Source organism: Bos indicus, chromosome 12 (genome assembly GCF_029378745.1).
Source record: "Bos indicus isolate NIAB-ARS_2022 breed Sahiwal x Tharparkar chromosome 12, NIAB-ARS_B.indTharparkar_mat_pri_1.0, whole genome shotgun sequence".
In the NCBI taxonomy this organism is placed as follows: domain Eukaryota; kingdom Metazoa; phylum Chordata; class Mammalia; order Artiodactyla; family Bovidae; genus Bos; species Bos indicus.
This window is the reverse complement of record NC_091771.1, coordinates 32,153,928-32,171,706: the sequence shown is the minus strand read 5'-3', so window position 1 is coordinate 32,171,706 and position 17,779 is coordinate 32,153,928. Positions and strand designations below refer to the sequence as shown.

At 46.6% G+C, this 17,779-nt stretch overlaps 3 protein-coding genes across 3 annotated transcripts in view; 2 read left to right on the top strand and 1 right to left on the bottom strand.

The window, feature by feature from the left end:
* Nucleotides 1-13,537, bottom strand: part of LNX2 (ligand of numb-protein X 2) — an 89,705-nt gene extending 76,168 nt beyond the window's left edge. Inside the window, exon 1 of the mRNA XM_070800249.1 lies at nucleotides 13,344-13,537. The gene's annotated coding sequence lies outside the window, so the exon portion shown is untranslated. The remainder of the gene's footprint in view (nucleotides 1-13,343) is intronic.
* A 1,562-nt stretch (nucleotides 13,538-15,099) lies between these two features.
* The window catches only part of LOC109566828 (protein POLR1D-like), a 32,409-nt gene continuing 29,729 nt past the window's right edge, over nucleotides 15,100-17,779 (top strand). The window contains exon 1 of the mRNA XM_070800248.1: nucleotides 15,100-15,233. Within this exon, the coding sequence (XP_070656349.1) occupies nucleotides 15,208-15,233 (26 nt within the window). The 5' untranslated portion in view covers nucleotides 15,100-15,207. The remainder of the gene's footprint in view (nucleotides 15,234-17,779) is intronic.
* On the top strand, nucleotides 15,101-16,724 carry LOC109566827 (DNA-directed RNA polymerases I and III subunit RPAC2). Its single transcript, XM_070800247.1, has 2 exons — nucleotides 15,101-15,233; nucleotides 16,155-16,724. Exons 1-2 carry the CDS (start codon nucleotides 15,208-15,210, stop codon nucleotides 16,528-16,530), a joined length of 402 nt encoding a protein of 133 aa, XP_070656348.1. The 5' UTR covers nucleotides 15,101-15,207; the 3' UTR covers nucleotides 16,531-16,724.

The following is a 17,779-nucleotide window of genomic DNA, read 5'->3' as shown; positions in this document are numbered from 1 at the left end:
TCCCAGGGACGGGGGAGCCTGGTGGGCTGCCGTCTATGGGGTCGCACACAGTCGGACACAACTGAAGCGACTTAGCAGCAGCAGCAGCAGCCTCAGGCCGGGTAGTACTGCAGCACTATTTATTGAGAAGAAAAATCCACAAATAAGTGGGCCCACACAGCTCAAACCCCTGTTGTTCAAGGGCCACCTGTAGTAAGTACCATTTGAGAACTGTGTCCTTCATCAATGTCATCCATTTCCTCCTCCCACTAAAACAATTCCATGTATTTCAGACCTTTTGCTTTTACATACTGTCTCAAAAATATGTTCAAAATATTTTGTTTGGACCCTTACTTACACCATATCCAAAATACGATTCATCTGGGTTTTAAAAACTATGAAACTCCTAAAACAAAATATAGGGAGAATGTTCCATGACATCAGATTTGATAGAGATTTCTTGAATAGGACACCAAATGCACAGGAAATAAAAGCAAAAATTGACAAATAGGATTATATTAAACTTTAAAACAAAAGACACACCAATGAAGTGAAAAGGCATTCACAAATTTGTATCTGATAAAGTGTTAATATCCAAACACAGAAAGAATGCCTACAAATCACCAACAAAAATAAAATAACACAATTTAATAATGGGCCAAAGACTTGAATAGACATTTCCCCAAAGATGATCTACAAGTGGTCAACAAGCATAATGAGAAGATGCTCAACATCACTAATCAGAGAAATGCAAATGAAAACCACAATGAGGTACCTCTACATACCTGTTAAGACAGTTACTACTGAAAAAATCGGGATAAAAGGTTGGTAAGGATGCAGAGAAAGTGGAACTCTTGAGTCCTGTTGTTGAGATTTTACAACTGTATAGCAGCTATAGAAAACTACTTTTAAAAAAATTAAAAGTAGAACTACCACATGATTCAGCAAATCCATGTCTAGGATTGAAAGAACTGGGATTCAAAAGAACTGAAAGCAGGATCTCAAAGAAAGATCTGTACACTCATGTTCACTGCAGCACTCATCACAACAGCCAAGAGATGGAAGCAACCCAAATGTCCATCAACAGAGGAAGGGTATAGACATACAGAAGAATATTCAACCTTCCGAAGGAAGAAAATCCTATCACATACTACATCATGGATGAATTGTGAGGTCATTATACTATAGAAAGTGAAGGAAGCCAGTTTCAAAAAGACAAATACTATATGGTTCTAATTACATGAGGTATTTAAAGCAATCAAATTCATATAAATGCAAAACAGAAGGATGGTTACCAGGGACAAAGGGGTAGGCAGAAACGGGGAGCTGTTGTTAAGGGTCCAGAGTTTCAGTTCTGCAAAATGAGAACGTTCTGGAAACATGCTGTACAACAATGTGAACACACCCCAGACTCCTGACCTGCATTTAAAGTGGTCAAGATGGTCAATTTTATGCGACATGGTTTTTTTTACCACAATAAAAACTGAAGCAGTATAAAATACTTTTGTTAGATTATTATTATCTTGATAAGATTCCTTTTACTTTACACACTGAAAATTTAGTATCTGCACTAAGATCAGTTCAGTCAACTCACTCATGTCCGACTCTTTGCGACCCCCCAGACTGCAGCAAGCCAGGTTTCCCTGTTCATCACCAACTCCCAAAGCTTGCTCAAACTCATGTCCATTGAGTCAGTGATGCCATCCAACCATCTCATCTTCTGTCATCTCCTTCTCCTGCCTTCAATCTTTCCCAGCATCAGGGTCTTTTCCAGTGAGTCAGTTCTTTGCATCGGGTGGCCAAAGTATTGGAGTTTCAGTTTCAGCATTAGTCCTTCCAATGAATATTCCGGACTCATTTCCTTTAGGATGGATTGGCTGGATCTCCTTGCAGGCCAAGGGACTCTCAAGAGTCTTCTCCAACATCACAGTTCAAAAGCATCAGTTCTTCATTGCTCAGCTTTTCTTATAATCCAACACTCACATCCATAAATGACTACTGGAAAAACCATAACTTTGACTATATGGACCTTTGTCGGAAAAGTAACATCTCTGCTTTCTAATATGCTATCTAGGTTGGTTATAGCTTTTCTTCCAAGGAGCAAGCATCTTTTAATTTCATGGCTGCAGTCATCATTTGCAGTGATTTTGGAGCCCCCAAAAATAGTCTCTCACTGTTTCCATTGTTTTCCCATCTACTTGCCATGAAGTGATGGGACCAAATGTCATGATCTTAGTTTTCTGAATGTTGAGTTTTAAGCCAACTTTTTCGCTCTCCTCTTTCACTTTCAGCAAGAGGCTTTTTAGTTCCTCTTCACTTTCTGCCATAAGGGTGGTGTCATCTGCATATCTGAGGTTATTGATATTTCTCCTGGCAATCTTGATTCCAGCTTGTGCTTCATCCAGCCCAGTGTTTCGCATAATATACTCAGCATAGAAGTTAAATTAGCAGGGTGACAATATACAACCTTGACATACTCCTTTCCCGATTTGGAACTGTCTGTTGTTCCATGTCCAATTCTAAATGTTGCTTCTTGACAACAGCTGAGAAACCTGTATACAGATTTCTCAGAAGGCAGGTAAGGTGGTCTGGTATTCCCATCTCTTGAAGAATTTTCCATAGCTTGTTGTGATCCATCAGTCAAAGGCTTTGGCATAGTCAATAAAACAGAAGTAGATATTTTTCTGAACTCTCTTGCTTTTTTGATGATCCAATGGATGTTGACAATTTTATCTCTGGTTCCTCTGCCTTTTCTAAATCTAGCTTGAACATCTGGAAGTTCACAGTTCACATACTGTTGAAGCCTGGCTTGGAGAATTTTGAGCATTACTTTGCTAGTGTGTGAGATGAGTGCAATTGTGCAGTAGTTTGAACATTCTTTGGCACTGTCTTTCTTTGGGATTGGAATGAAAACTGACCTTTTCCAGTCCTGTGGCCACTGCTGAGTTTTCCAAATTTGCTGACATATTGAGTGCAACACTGTAACAGCATCATCTTTTAGGATTTGAAACAGCTCAACTGGAATTCAATCACCTCCACTAGCTTTGTTCATAGTGATGCCTCCTAAGGCCCACTTGACTTCACGTTCCAGGATGTCTGGCTCTAGGTGAGTGATCACACTGTTGTGGTTATCTGGGTCATGAAGATCTTTTTTGTATAGTTCTTCTGTGTATTCTTGCCACCTCTTCTTAATACCTTTTGCTTTTTAGGTCCATACCATTTCTGTCCTTTATTGTGCCCATCTTTGCAAGAAATGTTTCCTTCGTATCACTAATTTTCTTGAAGAGATAGGCTATACGTGTAAAATATAGTTGAGCCTTAAACAACAAAAGTTTGAACTACATGGGTCCACTTACAGCTTGTTTTCAACAGTAAATACTACAGTACTGCACGGTCTGCATTTGAAATCGTCAGATACAGAGCACTGTGGATAGGGAGGGTTGACCCTAAGTTGTACATGGACTTTCAACTGCCTGGGAAGATCAGTGCCCTTCATCCCCACATTGTTCAAGGGACAATAAACCGTATAACCATATTTCAAATACTTAATATAAAAAAGTCAAATCTTATTAATTATATATATCAATATAATTATATTGACATGTTAACACATTACACATTTTAAATATTAAATTGTAAAATATTTCATTACTTTTTAGGAACAATAACTAGAGGAGACGTGAGGTCAATGGTACTTTTTTTACAAGTTTGGAACTGGAGTATATTTGTAGGTGAAAAAGCCATCAGGGAGAAAGAGACTCAGTACAGAAGGGGGTTGATGAAGCTCTCCTAAAAGAGACTCTGAAGGATGGAATCATGGGCACATGGAAAAATGAGCCTTTAACACAACTGAGACTTATTCAGACAAGCTGGAAAAGAGAGGGACAGAAATCTACTAAAGCAAACCAGGTGCTCACGAACTGATCAGATTATCTGCAGGCTGCAAAAGAGAGGGTTTGATAAAAGGTTTCTGAATGAGGACAGTCTAGAATCATTCACGAGAAAGGAAGAACAAGAGCCTGATTAGGGTCAACAGGGCCCACATGACCCGGCCCTACCTACCCCCCAGGCCCTATCTCCCATCACACTTTCCCAACTCTCTGCTACCCACCTCCTCACCATCCTGCAAAGTGCCACCCCCCTCTGCTGCTTCCTCTGAGGCTTTACCTGTAACATCTACACAACCAGATATAGGTTCAAAGACAACTTCCTCGGGGTGGTTCCAGGGACAGCCAGCTCCCCAGAGACTAGGTTAGTTTCCCTTGTTATACCCCTGACAACACCCCACAACACCCCACACCACAGGTACCCAACCAAAGGTGAACCACACCTGCCATGTTAAATGTTCCAGCAGCCAAGTGAATGAACTAGTTTGAATATTTTATTTCACCCAATATATCCAGGATATCATTTCAACCTGTAATCAATATAAAACTTACTGAGCTATTTTAACATTTTGGGTACTAAGTCTTCAAAATCGGGAAGGGTGCAGTGACAGCACATCTCAATTCAGATCAGGAACGCTTCAGGAGCTGCACATGCAGGTAACTACCGTGCTGGACAGCACAGCTCTCTCTCTTGTCAAAGCACTTACTGTATTTGTGACTATAATGTGTGCTGCTATTTGTCGAATGTCCATCTCCTCTAGAATGTAAGCTCTGTGAGATACTCTGGCCTGCTGAACTCTGGGCTCAGTGTCGCAGCACTCAGTAGGTGCCAAATAAAGGGAACTGCCTGAGGGGAATGCAGGGAAGGGGCTGTTTGAGAGGTGATTCCCTGCGCCTGGCCTTCTAACAGGATTGCCAAAATAACTCAGGGAGAAGCAGAGTTAATGAAGCAGGCACAGAACAAAAGCAAGTTCAAGCGAAGCTAAGGTGCCAGGGAGACATATTCCAGGTGCTTAAATATAGATCCCACAGATGTTAATACAACAGGATGGGAGGTGGGATAAACAGGATGGCAGGCAAACTGTCCCTGCCCAAAGGGCACCGAAGAGGGACTGTGGGTGTGAGACAGCTGGAAGGACAGACTCAGAGGCTGCGGTCAGAGGACAGGATACAGAAACGTAAGGTCTAATGTGGAGAACTGGGGGAATGTCCAAGGACAGTGGAAGTGAAGGTCGAGGAGAAGAGGAGACCAGGTACTTGAAGTCAGAGGTGTTTGTCATGCTCTGAGATGATGTGGAGGTGGCCATGGAGGGTGGAGGCTTGAAGTGGGATCTCAGTTCCCTAAACAGGAATCAAACCCAGACTGTGGCAGTGAAAGCACCAAATCATCACCACTAGACCACCAGGGACTAGTGGCCAGAAGCAGGGTCCTGGCTCTTGCCTTCTTTGCAAAGGAATTTTAGCAAAAAGACGGAAAAAAGAGAAACTGATAAATTGTTTATTAGAAAAATACATGCAGGTGAGCTCAGAGAAAGAGTCAGGTGCTTTTGGGGTGGCTTGTTGTTTAGTCACATCAGAGTCCTTTCTAATGAGCTGGCTCTTCACTTTGGCCACCTGATGCAAAGAGCTGACTCATTAGAAAAGACCCTGATGCTGGGAAAGACTGAAGACAAAAGGATGAGACTGTTGGATAGCATCACCAACTCAACGGACATGAGTTTGAGCAAACTCTGGGAGATGGTGAAGGACAGGGAAGCCTGGCATGCTGTAGTCCATAGTTGCAAAGAGTAGGACATGACTCAGTGACCGAACAAGCAATGTCCAACTCTTTTGTGATCCTATGGATTGTGGCCCACCAAGCTCCTCTGTCCATGGGATTTCCCAGGTGGGATTTCCCAGGCAAGATTTCCCACTAGAGTGGGTAGCCATTCCCTTCTCCGGGGGATCTTCCCAACTCAAGGATTGAACCTGTGCCTCCTGCATTGAAGGCAGATCCTTTACCTCTGAGCCACGTGGGAAGCCCTGGTTGCTATATGGAGGCAGTTTTCTGGGTCTTTGTTTCCCTCCGGCCAATTACCTTGCTTTAACCCCACACTTGGTCTGACTCATGGCCCTCCCCTGTGTGTCTGTGTATCTTTTAGCCAAGATGGATTCCAGCATGAAGGTCTCTGGGAGGTTGACTGGACATATTAAGGGCTAGTGTCCCCTCCCTTGAGGACCCTTTCTGCGCATGTGTAATCTGGGATACTGCCTTGACCACAAGAATGAGGAATGTGCGACCTCCATACCTAGCTAGGGCTCAGCCCTTCTCTGCTCCTGCCATCACTGTTGTCTTGGCGTCCACAGGAGACTAAATCCAGCTGCTTATCCTGTTCCTGTTATTATCTTTGTCTCAAAGCATAAACAGGAGGCTAGTTGTAAATGTCTAACCCAGGGTCCATCTATCTTCTGCCTCAGAATGATTAACTCTGACTTAATGTCTTTTAAGATTTTAACCTTTCCAAGGGCAGAGAACGTTTTGTGTCCCACACAGCCCAGTGTCGATCCCATCATGTATGCTGCTTGTTAAATACAATTAAATTGGAAGTCTACAAACATTAAAATCATGTGGAAGAAAAGTGGAAATAGAATAAAACAATGAAATAAGACATAAGGACTTCAATTTATTTGCTCAATAATTAGATAGTTCAATTGAACAGGATTAAGAACTCTGATAAAGGATTAATTTTTAATTTTGGTAGCCAAAATCCCAATCTGAGGGGTAAAGGGGGCACGGGGTACAAATATATACCAGACTTACTTTACTTTTATCAGTAAAACAAAGTGATAACCAACAGAGCCTTTGGGAGCTTTATTAAAGCCAAGTAGACACCTGTTTATAGTTGGTAAAGAAACTGCCTGCAATGCAGGAGACCCAGGTTCAATCCCTGGGTCAGAGAAGAAAATGGCAAACCACTCCAGTATTCTTGCCTGGAGAATCCCATGGACAGAGGAGCCTGGCAGGCTACAGTCCATGGGGTTGCAAAAGTCAGACACTACTTAGCTACTAAACCACCAACACCAGACACCTATTTTACATAAGATACAGGTCCTCACAGTTTGTTTATAAACATTTTTTTACAATGCCCCCTATTATATACTTTAGGGAAATTTGCTATTTAAAAGAACTCTAAGATTACTTGGATGCAATCTCAAAAACGACAGAATGATCTCTGTTCGTTTCCAAGGCAAACCATTCAATATCACAGTAATCCAAGTCTATGCCCCAACCAGTACTGCTGAAGAAGCTGAAGTTGAACGGTTCTATGAAGACCTACAAGACCTTTTAGAACTAACACCCAAAAAAGATGTCCTTTTCATTATAGGGGACTGGAATGCAAAAGTAGGAAGTCAAGAAACACCTGGAGTAACAGGCAAATTTGGCCTTGAAATATGGAATGAAGCAGGGCAAAGACTAAGAGAGTTTTGCCAAGAAAATGCACTGGTCATAACAAACACCCTCTTCCAACAACACAAGAGAAGACTCTATACATGGACATCACCAGATGGTCAACACTGAAATCAGATTGATCATATTCTTTGCAGCGAAAGATGGAGAAGCTCTATACAGTCAGCAAAAACAAGACTAGGAGCTGACTGTAGCTCAGACCATTAACTCCTTATTACCAAATTCAGACTTAAATTGAAGAAAGTAGGGAAAACCACTAGACCATTCAGGTATGACCTAAATCAAATTCCTTATGATTATACAGTGGAAGTGAGAAATAGATTTAAGGGTCTAGATCTGATAGATAGAGTGCCTGATGAACTATGGAATGAGGTTTGTGACACTGTACAGGAGACAGGGATCAAGACCATCCCCATGGAAAAGAAATGCAAAAAAGCAAAATGGCTGTCTGGGGAGGCCTTACAAATAGCTGTGAAAAGAAGAGAAGTGAAAAGCAAAGGAGAAAAGGAAAGATATAAGCATCTGAATGCAGAGTTCCAAAGAATAGCAAGGAGAGATAAGAAAGCCTTCTTCAGCAATCAATGCAAAGAAATAGAGGAAAACAACAGAATGGGAAAGACTAGAGATCTCTTCAAGAAAATTAGAGACACCAAGGGAACATTTCATGCAAAATGGGCTCAATAAAGGACCGAAATGGTATGGACCTAACAGAAACAGAAAATATTAAGAGGTGGCAAGAATACACAGAAGAACTGTACAAAAAAGATCTTCACGACCCAGATAATCACGATGGTGTGATCACTGACCTAGAGCCAGACATCCTAGAATGTGAAGTCAAGTAGGCCTTAGAAAGCATTACTACGAACAAAGCTAGTGGAGGTGATGGAATTCCAGTTGAGCTCTTTCAAATCCTGAAAGATGATGCTGTGAAAGTGCTGCACTCAATATGCCAGCAAATTTGGAAAACTCAGCAGTGGCCACAGGACTGGAAAAGGTCAGTTTTCATTCCAATCCCAAAGAAAGGCAATGCCAAAGAGTGCTCAAACTACCATACAGTTGCACTCATCTCACACGCCTATAAAGTAATGCTCAAAATTCTCCAAGCCAGGCTTCAGCAATATGTGAACCATCAACTTCCTGATGTTCAAGCTGGTTTTAGAAAAGGCAGAGGAACCAGAGATCAAATTGCCAACATCCGCTGGATCATGGAAAAAGCAAGAGAGTTCCAGAAAAACATCTATTTCTGCTTTATTGACTATGCCAAAGCCTTTGACTGTGTGGACTGCAATAAACTGTGGAAAATTCTGAAAGAGATGGGAATACCAGACCACCTGATCTGCCTCTTGAGAAATGTGTATGCAGGTCAGGAAGCAACAGTTAGAACTGGACATGGAACAACAGACTGGTTCCAAATAGGAAAAGGAGTATGCCAAGGCTATATATTGTCACCCTGCTTATTTAACTTATATGCAGAGTACATCATGAGAAACGCCGGACTGGAAGAAACACAAACTGGAATCAACATTGCCGGGAGAAATATCAATAACCTCAGATATGCAGATGACACCACCCTTATGGCAGAAAGTGAAGAGGAACTCAAAAGCCTCTTGATGAAAGTGAAAGTGGAGAGTGAAAAAGTTGGCTTAAAGCTCAACATTCAGAAAACTAAGATCATGGCATCCGGTCCCATCACTTCATGGGAAATAGATGGGGAAACAGTGGAAACAGTGTCAGACTTTATTTTTCTGGGCTCCAAAATCACTGCGGATGGTGACTGCAGGCATGAAATTAAAAGACGCTTACTCCTTGGAAGGAAAGTTATGACCAACCTAGATAGCATATTGAAAAGCAGAGACATTACTTTGCCAACAGAGGTCCGTCTAGTCAAGGCTATGGTTTTTCCTGTGGTCATGTATGGATGTGAGAGTTGGACTGTGAAGAAGGCTGAGCACCGAAGAATTGATGCTTGAAGTGTGGTGGTGGAGAAGACTCTTGAGAGTCCCTTGGACTGCAAGGAGATCCAACCAGTGCATTCTGAAGGAGATCAGCCCTGGGATTTCTTTGGAAGGAATGATGCTAAAGCTGAAACTCCAGTACTTTGGCCACCTCATGCGAAGAGTGGACTCATTGGAAAAGACTCTGATGCTGGGAGGGATTGGGGGCAGGAGGAGAAGGGGACGACAGAGGATGAGATGGCTGGATGGCATCACTGACTCGATGAACGTGAGTCTAGGTGAACTCCGGGGTGTCATCAGTTTAGCTCTGAACGAGGCAATACCCCTACATAAACCTTTCTTCCCAACTACACCCCACAACAATCACAGTAAAAGGGGAGAAAAAGGGAATCATGCAAATAAATTACAGCAGCTGGCACTAAAATCACTGAATCATAATGGCCATAAATTCTGTTCCGGTATCTTCTATAAGAACATAGAGTACTTTAAGCAGCTTGGCTGGCTCAAATGCCTCTTGTTTTCCCTCTGACCAATGACTGTTCCAAAGATTTCAGTATGTCTGTGGGCCAAGACAGATCAAAGTCAATGGATCCAATTCATTTATTCATGCCTACACTAGTATCTTTGGTTCTGGGACTTGGGGACTCTACTGCAGTGACCAAATCAGGATCCCTGCTCTTACGAAGTGTGCATTCTGAGGACAGAGCCTACATATCTGCCTCTTTAAAAGCACACTGACTGGATGCTTCTATCACCATCACCATAATGTACATCACCAACATTTGCTTCTTAAAAAATTCCTCTTAACAACTTCTCATCAGTGAATACACAAAACAGCCGTTTCTTCTAACTCTACTGACCAAAAAACTTATGTAACCACAGATTTTTTCAGTTTTGTACTTTCTGAGGAAGAGAGACGTATGACAGGAAAGCTGAAGGGGACTGAGTTTGTCAATCTCCCAGGCCCCTTAACAGAATCATTTTAGGCCTGACTAAGTCTTCTACAACTGTACCTGTACATGCAAGATATACACAGATATGTATTTAAAATATGCTTATATACATCTATTTTTAGAACCAACATTACTTCCTAAGTAAACCTATTAGATGAGACCTCTGATTCCTCTAGAAACCTTGGATTTTGATATAGGAAGGTAGGCCTAAAGTGAACTTTGGCCCCAGGAAAAATTAAATAGCTCTGCATAATAAAATTTAGTACCGGGATTTTGAGGGGAGCAATCAAAAAGGAGAAGAGGAGGCAGGGGATGAGGGCAAAGGGCCCACCAGGTTACAGGAGCCTTGAGTTCCCTTGTGATGGTGACCAAAACAGATTTAGAGCTAGAGACGCCCAGCATGTGGCAGCAACTCTCCTGGCACTGCAATAATGTAAACTTCCCCACTCCTACCCCCTGCAAATCTCCCTAAAGCTGACCACACCCTAACCCTAACCCTAACCCTAGCTTTATGTGAGCTCTTGATCTTTTTATCTTCCATTCTTTCCTAGCTCCTGCCTGACACATCTATCTAATAACGGCATCACAGATTCAACTACCCATGTGTACCTCAGTGGGTTGGTCCCAAACTATCTTCCTTTCCCCACCCCTACCACGGACTGTTCCTAACTGTTTCTTCTCGTAACTTCCAGCATTCCACTAGCTCTTTAATGTCATAACCACTTCAGGAACAACCAATATTTATTGAGCACTTGTAATGTGCTAGGTACTCTGCCAAGGGCATTAATGCATAATTTCATTTGATACTCAAACCCCACTAGACAGGTATACTTCATTTTCTAAATGTTAGGAAACCAAAGTTCAATGAGGACAGTAGTGCTCAGAGTAAGTGATGGAATTCAACCCCATTCTGACTCCACAGCCAGCTTAACCAGTATACTCCAATGCCCCCAAGTCAAAAACCCTCCGAACCATCCCTCTCATTAATCATTCGTAGTCACCTATCTGGTTGGACCAATTATACCTCATGGATGCCGCATCATCTCTACTTCCACTGCCTTCATAGAGAACAAAAAACAGCATCTACCAAGTCCTTCCTGTGTGCCAAGCACTATTCTAAGTAACATACATGTTTTTCAAGCTTTATCCCCCAAATCCTATGAAGTGAAGACCCTAAAGAAGAAAGAGGTTACGTAATGAGTGACAGAGCCAGATCCAAACCCAGACAATGTAAACTGAGAAGTGCTGAGCACTTAAACCCTCCAGGATTTAAGAGGCCCTGCACCGGCTCCCTACCTCCCATCTGGACCCCCACCAACCTTCAGCCTGCCGCAGACATCCTTCTGGAAGGCAAATGTTATCATGACATTCTCCTGCTTAAACTTGGCAGCTCCGTATCGCTGACTGGATCAAGTCCAAATTTCTTAATTTGGCACACAAAACCCTTTATGTTCCTGTTCAACCCAGTTCAATAAATATTTGAGTGCCCACTGTAAGCAAGGCCAAGTGCTAAGTGCTCCGAAATGAATAACACATCCCAGGCCCTGACCACGACTTCAACCGCAGACACCATGTTCTTCAGCCAGAGTAACCAGATGCGGCTCTCATAAAGCAACCCCCTACACGCTAGTCCCTTTGCAGAGAATGAAAATCCCCCAGCCACCTGAAGAGTAAGTGCAGGTGTGAGGCCTTCCCTAACAAACTCCAGGCAGAAATTCTCCCTCTTTTAAGGTCCCTCAATACCCGCTCAAATCGCTTTCAGGTGGCTGGTCGAAGAGAGGCATATATCGGCTTCCAAACAGCACTGTGAGCCAGTTCAGAGCAAGAGCTGACCCTTGCCAAGCATGTCCGGTTTGCAGAAGACACTCATTTGCTGAATGAAAAAATAATAGAAAAAGCATAACCTGATGAGAAAAGGAGAGGAACAAGATACAGAATTAGGAATGGTAACACACAGGGGGGCCACATTAAAAGCAGCAGCAGTTATTTTGCCTGGGTTACAAACAGGCCTACATTTTTCCTCCTATGGGAAAACTCACGTGCAGGACTTGGACAAGCTAAAAGGCCACAACTTTTGTTATTCGTGGCTCCAGAAAGCTCGGACAGGCCAAAAAGGATACAAGATGAAAGTCCGTTGTCTAAAGGGGTGAGGAGATGGGAATAAAATCTATCCAAGTAAATAATATTGATCTACTGGGATGAACTCAACAGGGCTACGTCACAGTATGGTGCAAGGAAGAGAGGGAAAAAAAAATCAAAATCTGTCCTGAGACTAATTTAGAAATTAGTATGACTGCGGCCAGAATGCGAAATTTTAAAAGCGAAGACAGTTGCAATAAACCAAAGCTCATAACTGTTTCCCCCTTCTGAATCGCCACTGCTTTTCGCTCAACTTCGTTTCTGTAATTTAAAAAGCAACCATCTACCAGAGTTAAGCCCAGGCATGAGCGTACTATAGCTCCTGGCATATACTGAACGTCTTGATTCATAACCATAAATGCACACAGAAACCTCCGAAGAGACGCTGCATCTAAGCCGCAAGTCCTTCGTCTAGATCTGGGCATGAGGTTCTAAAAAGCGAGCGAGGTCCTTTCTGAACGGTGCTTTGTGTGTGGCTGCTTCCAAGTCAAGGGCCGTGTTTTGAAATTACCCCCCTCGAGGGTGTCACGTCTCTCTTCCAGCCTCCAGGGAAAGGTGAGAATTCGCAGGCAACAGGCTGGGACGGAGTGTACGACTTCGCCCCGCTCCTTTCAAACGGGGACAAGTCCGGGTAAGGCAGCCGGTGGCTCTCTCACTCAGGGGACAAAAATATCACCCCACCTCTCCCCTCCCTAAAACCAGAGCATACGACGCAAAAAGCTCGGCCACCCGGCGGCCGGGACCCCCCAGATTGTCAGAGCCGAGGCCGCCCGCCGGCGCCCGGCAGCCCCGCGCCCTCCTCCCTGGACCCCGTGTCCCCGAAGCCCGGCCCGGCCAGGAGAGCTCGAAGGACGCAGCGGCCGCCCGCCTCCGCCGCCTCCCGGGCGCCGCGACGCCCCACACCCCACACGCCGCCCGCACCTGAGGCGCGGCCGGACAGCGAGCGGGCGCCGAGCGTGGCGGGCAGGGCAAAGTTACTCACCGGGTGAGCCCGGCTCCCGCGCCTCAGCCGAGCGTGGGCTCCGCTTCCGCGGCCCCGCTGAGGGAGCGCGGGGGCCAGCTGGCCTCCGCTCCGCCGGGACCTGCCGCCGCCGCCGCCGCCGATTTCCTGGCAAGGAGCAAACTCTAGTCAAGACTTCGCTCCTCAACCGCCCCTGCTGCCTTCCCGCGGGCGAACGCCAGGGCCGAGCCACGCAAGCCGACACGCACCCCGGCCAATTGGCAGCGGCACAGGGCGGGGAGGGGGCGGGCCACAGGGCGGTTCAGCCTATCCGAGAGCGCGGGGGGCGGGCCGGGCCCGGGCAGTCACTCCGGGTTAGAGTGAGCCCGCTCCGCCCCCAACTGCCGCGCGCCCTCCCTCCACCCTCCCCACCCCAGCCATCCCCTCTGCTGTCCGCCTTGAAGCCCCCGGCACCGGGCCAGTGCCGCCTCTGCGCTCAGCACCGACCGCGCGAGGACAGGGGAACAGCTGGGGGAGGCGGAGAACATCTAGGGGGTCGGGGTGGGGTACGAGAACAGGTGGCGCCGGAAAGCTGGACTGTGGGCGTGTCGGGCGAGAGGACAGCGGGGGTCGGGGTGGGGGGAAGGGACGGGAGCTGGCGGGGGGGAGGGGGGGACAGGAAGGGAGAAGGGGGGTTTTTGGTAAAGAACACCTGAGGGGTCGGGGCGCGGAAAGAGAGTCGGGGTGGTGAAAGGCTGCCGAGGCGGGGGCACGAGCACCTGGGAACGAAGATGAGAGGGAGGTTATGCGGGTGAGGTTGAAGAGGCCAAAAGGGTGAAAAGGAAAGGACGTGTCCAAAGCGAGGCAGGACGTACTCCAGGGAGAGAAAAAAGATCCAGAAAGGAAAGGATGGGGATGCGAGATGGGGACAGTTTACATTCAAACTCGCTCATCCTCACCCCCACTCCCGCCTCCCCCGCGGCAAAAATAAACAAACGCTTGTCCTTTGACCCAGTTGAGCTGTGAAATCATTCAAGATCGCGGATGAGACAAATACCGTCTTATACGTGCATCTTGTACTGTTGTGAAATTCATCAAAATGTATCGATCAACTATAGCTGTCCGTTGTCCCCGGAAAGGCCTCCCGGGGCGGGCGGGGTCCAGCCTGGGATTAATCCCGTCCCCCATGGGGCCAAGATCTTCCTCGGTGGCCCAGATGGTAAAGAATCCGCCTGCAATGCAGGAGACCTGGATTCGATCCCTGGGTCGGGAAGATTCCCCGGAGAAAGGTATGGCAATACTCCACTCCAGTATTCTTGCCTGGGGAACCCCATGGACAGAGGAGCCTGGCGGACTACAGTTCGTGGGGCGCAAAGGGCCGGACATGACTGAAGCGACTGACAATGCTACACTGCCAGGGGGCCAGCAGCAAGTCAGAAAGAGGCTTGATCCTGGCCCCAGGGGGAAAAGGGGATCTGGGGGAGTCAGGTAAGGCCCCGCCCCGTCTGCCATCACCTTAGGGGGCAAGTGCCAAGGGCCGAGCTCTGGCGCCCACAGGCAGGTCTAGGCCTCGGGGCGGGGCAGGAGCCCGGTTCCACCTGTATGCCACCACCAGTTCGGGGGGCGGGCTTACTCAGCAGCGCAGGTGAGCCGCTCAGGCTCGGCCACCGCCCTCCTCGCGCCGGGGGCGGGGCCGGGGCGGCGGCCAGGGGCGGAGCCTTCACGCCCCGCCCAGCAGCCGGGCCCTGCCGCGCCGCTGCGGCTCCTCCCCCCTCCTTCCGTCCGCACTTCTTCCGTCGGTCCTTCCTTCCTGCCTGCCTGCCTGCCGCGCCCGCACGCTTCGAGGCATGGGGCAGAGCCTCCGGCCCGCCCGCGCCTCCTGAGGATCCCGGAAGCCGCCCCCGCCATGGAAGAGGACCAGGAGCTGGAGAGGTAACGGCCGAGGGGGTGGGGAGGGCGGGAGGAGCGGGCATTGCCGGGCCCTGGGAGCCGGCGGCTGGCTAGGGCCTCCGCCTCCGCGGCCCGGCCTGGCAGCGAGGGCCTGACTGGGAGGACGGGCGAGGAGGGGGCGCGGTGGGCGCGCCAGGGTGGGGAACGGGGCCCCGGATTGGGAAGGGGTGGAGGAGGGGTTAGCTGGATTGCTTGAGTGGAGACGCTCAGTGCACTAGATACCAAGGAGGGAAGACGGGTTGTTAAAGCGGAGTTCAGTCCCCAACGGCCCATCCCCGTTAGGAACAGCCAGAGTCAGTAAAAGATAACGTGCACCTGGCCACCGTTCCCCGAGTGATAGGCTTGGCCTGTGGGCCAGGCCCAGGCCACTCCTCTGGGCCGAGCGCTAATTGGTCGTCTCTGTGCGCCGAGTTCTTTTTTTCCCCCCGTGCTTGGAGACTCTTCTCAGACTTTCTAGTTTCCGTACCTCCTGTAAACGGAAACCGTAGTTGGAAAACTGCATGTTGATGAACTTTAGTTTCTGTTTTTATCATCTGCTTTTCCCCCCACGCCTTTCAACTCCCCTTTTCATCCTTTAGCAGGACCCACCCTATTCTAATCCTGCCCCTCTTCTTGTGACTCTACCAAAAGAATATTTTAGTAAACTTTTTGTTGAAGGACACTCCCCTTGGTCGTCATGTGGACGGCCAAATGGAGTAGGGAGAAACTGGAGGCAGTAAATTATTTAGTGGTAGAATAGATGGAGGCAGGAGAAGATAATAATAAGGGCTAATGCTAATAGTTCTGTGTAATTGGAGTGCATTAGAGCAGTAACCTGTTGCAATTGTGATAGATTTTTTAAAAAAAGCTAGTTTCAAAACCGTACTCAGTATGATCTCATTTTTATAAAAACTATGTGTGTAGAAAAATGTCTGGAGTGAAGACCTCAATGGCTGAAGGCGAGAGGAAGACAGCCCTGGAGATGGTCCAGGCGGCTGGGACAGATAGACACTGTGTGACATTTGTGTTGCACGAGGAGGACCACACCCTAGGAAATTCTCTTCGGTACATGATCATGAAGAACCCAGAAGTGGAATTCTGTGGTTACACCACAACCCATCCTTCAGAGAGCAAAATTAACTTGCGCATACAGACCCGAGGTGCCCTCCCCGCGGTCGAGCCCTTTCAGAGAGGCCTGACTGACCTCATGAATGTCTGCCAGCATGTGCTTGACAAGTTCGAGGCCAGCATAAAGGAATATAAAGATCAAAAGGCCAGCAGAAACGAAGCCACATTCTAGTCCCTCACGCACCATACAGGGAGAACTGACCTCTAGGATGTTCTGTATGTGCTCTTGGCAAAAGAAGTAAAAGATTGTGGTGACAGCACGATGTGACCTGCAGAAAGGCCTGCTTCTAGTTCATAACTCATCTTAGCGGTTGGAGTCCCTGCGAGAAACTGTATTCTTCTAATAAATTCCCTCTTGTACTCAAACTGATTTGAGTGGTTTCTGTTCCTTTGTTCTGGAGGTGGACTCTTAGGATTTTGTGGGGTTTTTGTTTTTTTTTTTTTTTTCATTTTAATTGAACCAAGGTTTAAAGTGAGGAAACAGATAACCAGGCACCTAGAGAAAGACCTTGATGGAGGAAATTAAAAGGATTTCCCTCCCCTAGTCACAGGAGAGGGAAAGATGCTGTAGAGCAGTGGTCCCAACCTTTTGGGTACCAGGGACCGATTTTGTGGAAGACATATTTTTCCATGGACCACGGATGGGAAGGATGGTCTCAGAATGATTCGAGAGCATTGCATTTATTGTGCACTTTATTTCTAATCTAATGCTGCTGCTGATCTGACAGGAGGTACCCGCCTGCGGCGGGGAGTTTCAAGACCCTATGCCATAGAGCATGACCCCACATAGGCTGTGGATGGTTTAGAAAAGAAAGGTGGGAGTGAGGGGAAGACTTGGCCTCTTCCTAGATATTTTTTAGTAATTTATGAGAATTGCATCCTTTGCTATGATTGGCAGATTGTGCAAGGGAGGAAAATAATTTGAGAGAATTCTGGTTTCATGTGAGAGAAGTTAGGTGGTCTCAGGCTTCATCTTTATGGTAGTATTTAGAGGAAGATTCCAGTTTAGTGCTGTAATTTCAGGACCCTAATATAAGAGGAGACAACTGGGATGACCAGATAACATTTTCAGTTCTGGGTAGGTATCTCAGTACAGCCCAAGGTTCCATGAAAATAAACAGTATTTGAGAGAAAGTAAAGACAGGAGGAAAATTGAATGTGCAGAAAATGATTTTGGGGGAAACCTAAAATACTGGTGAGTCACACTTAAGAACTGCCCTACTTACCTCTTCAACCTTGTGTCTTATACCTGTCCTACCCCAATTTGAATGATAATTCAGCCTACATATCTGTCAACCTTAGAACCTCAGCACCCCACCCCAGCCCCACCCTAGTAATCTGAGAGGGGACTCTGCTTTAGGTATGGAAGTTAGAGAGGATCTCCCAGAGATCACAGGAAGAGAAGGAGCTGGCCGTGCAAA

What these genes read in the sequence shown, in the direction of transcription:
- LOC109566827 (XM_070800247.1), top strand. Translation starts at nt 15,208, where the DNA reads ATGGAAGAGGACCAGGAGCTGGAGAG. An exon ending in GAGGACCAGGAGCTGGAGAG is followed by an intron (nt 15,234 to 16,154) that starts GTAACGGCCGAG and finishes CTATGTGTGTAG; the next exon opens with AAAAATGTCTGGAGTGAAGA.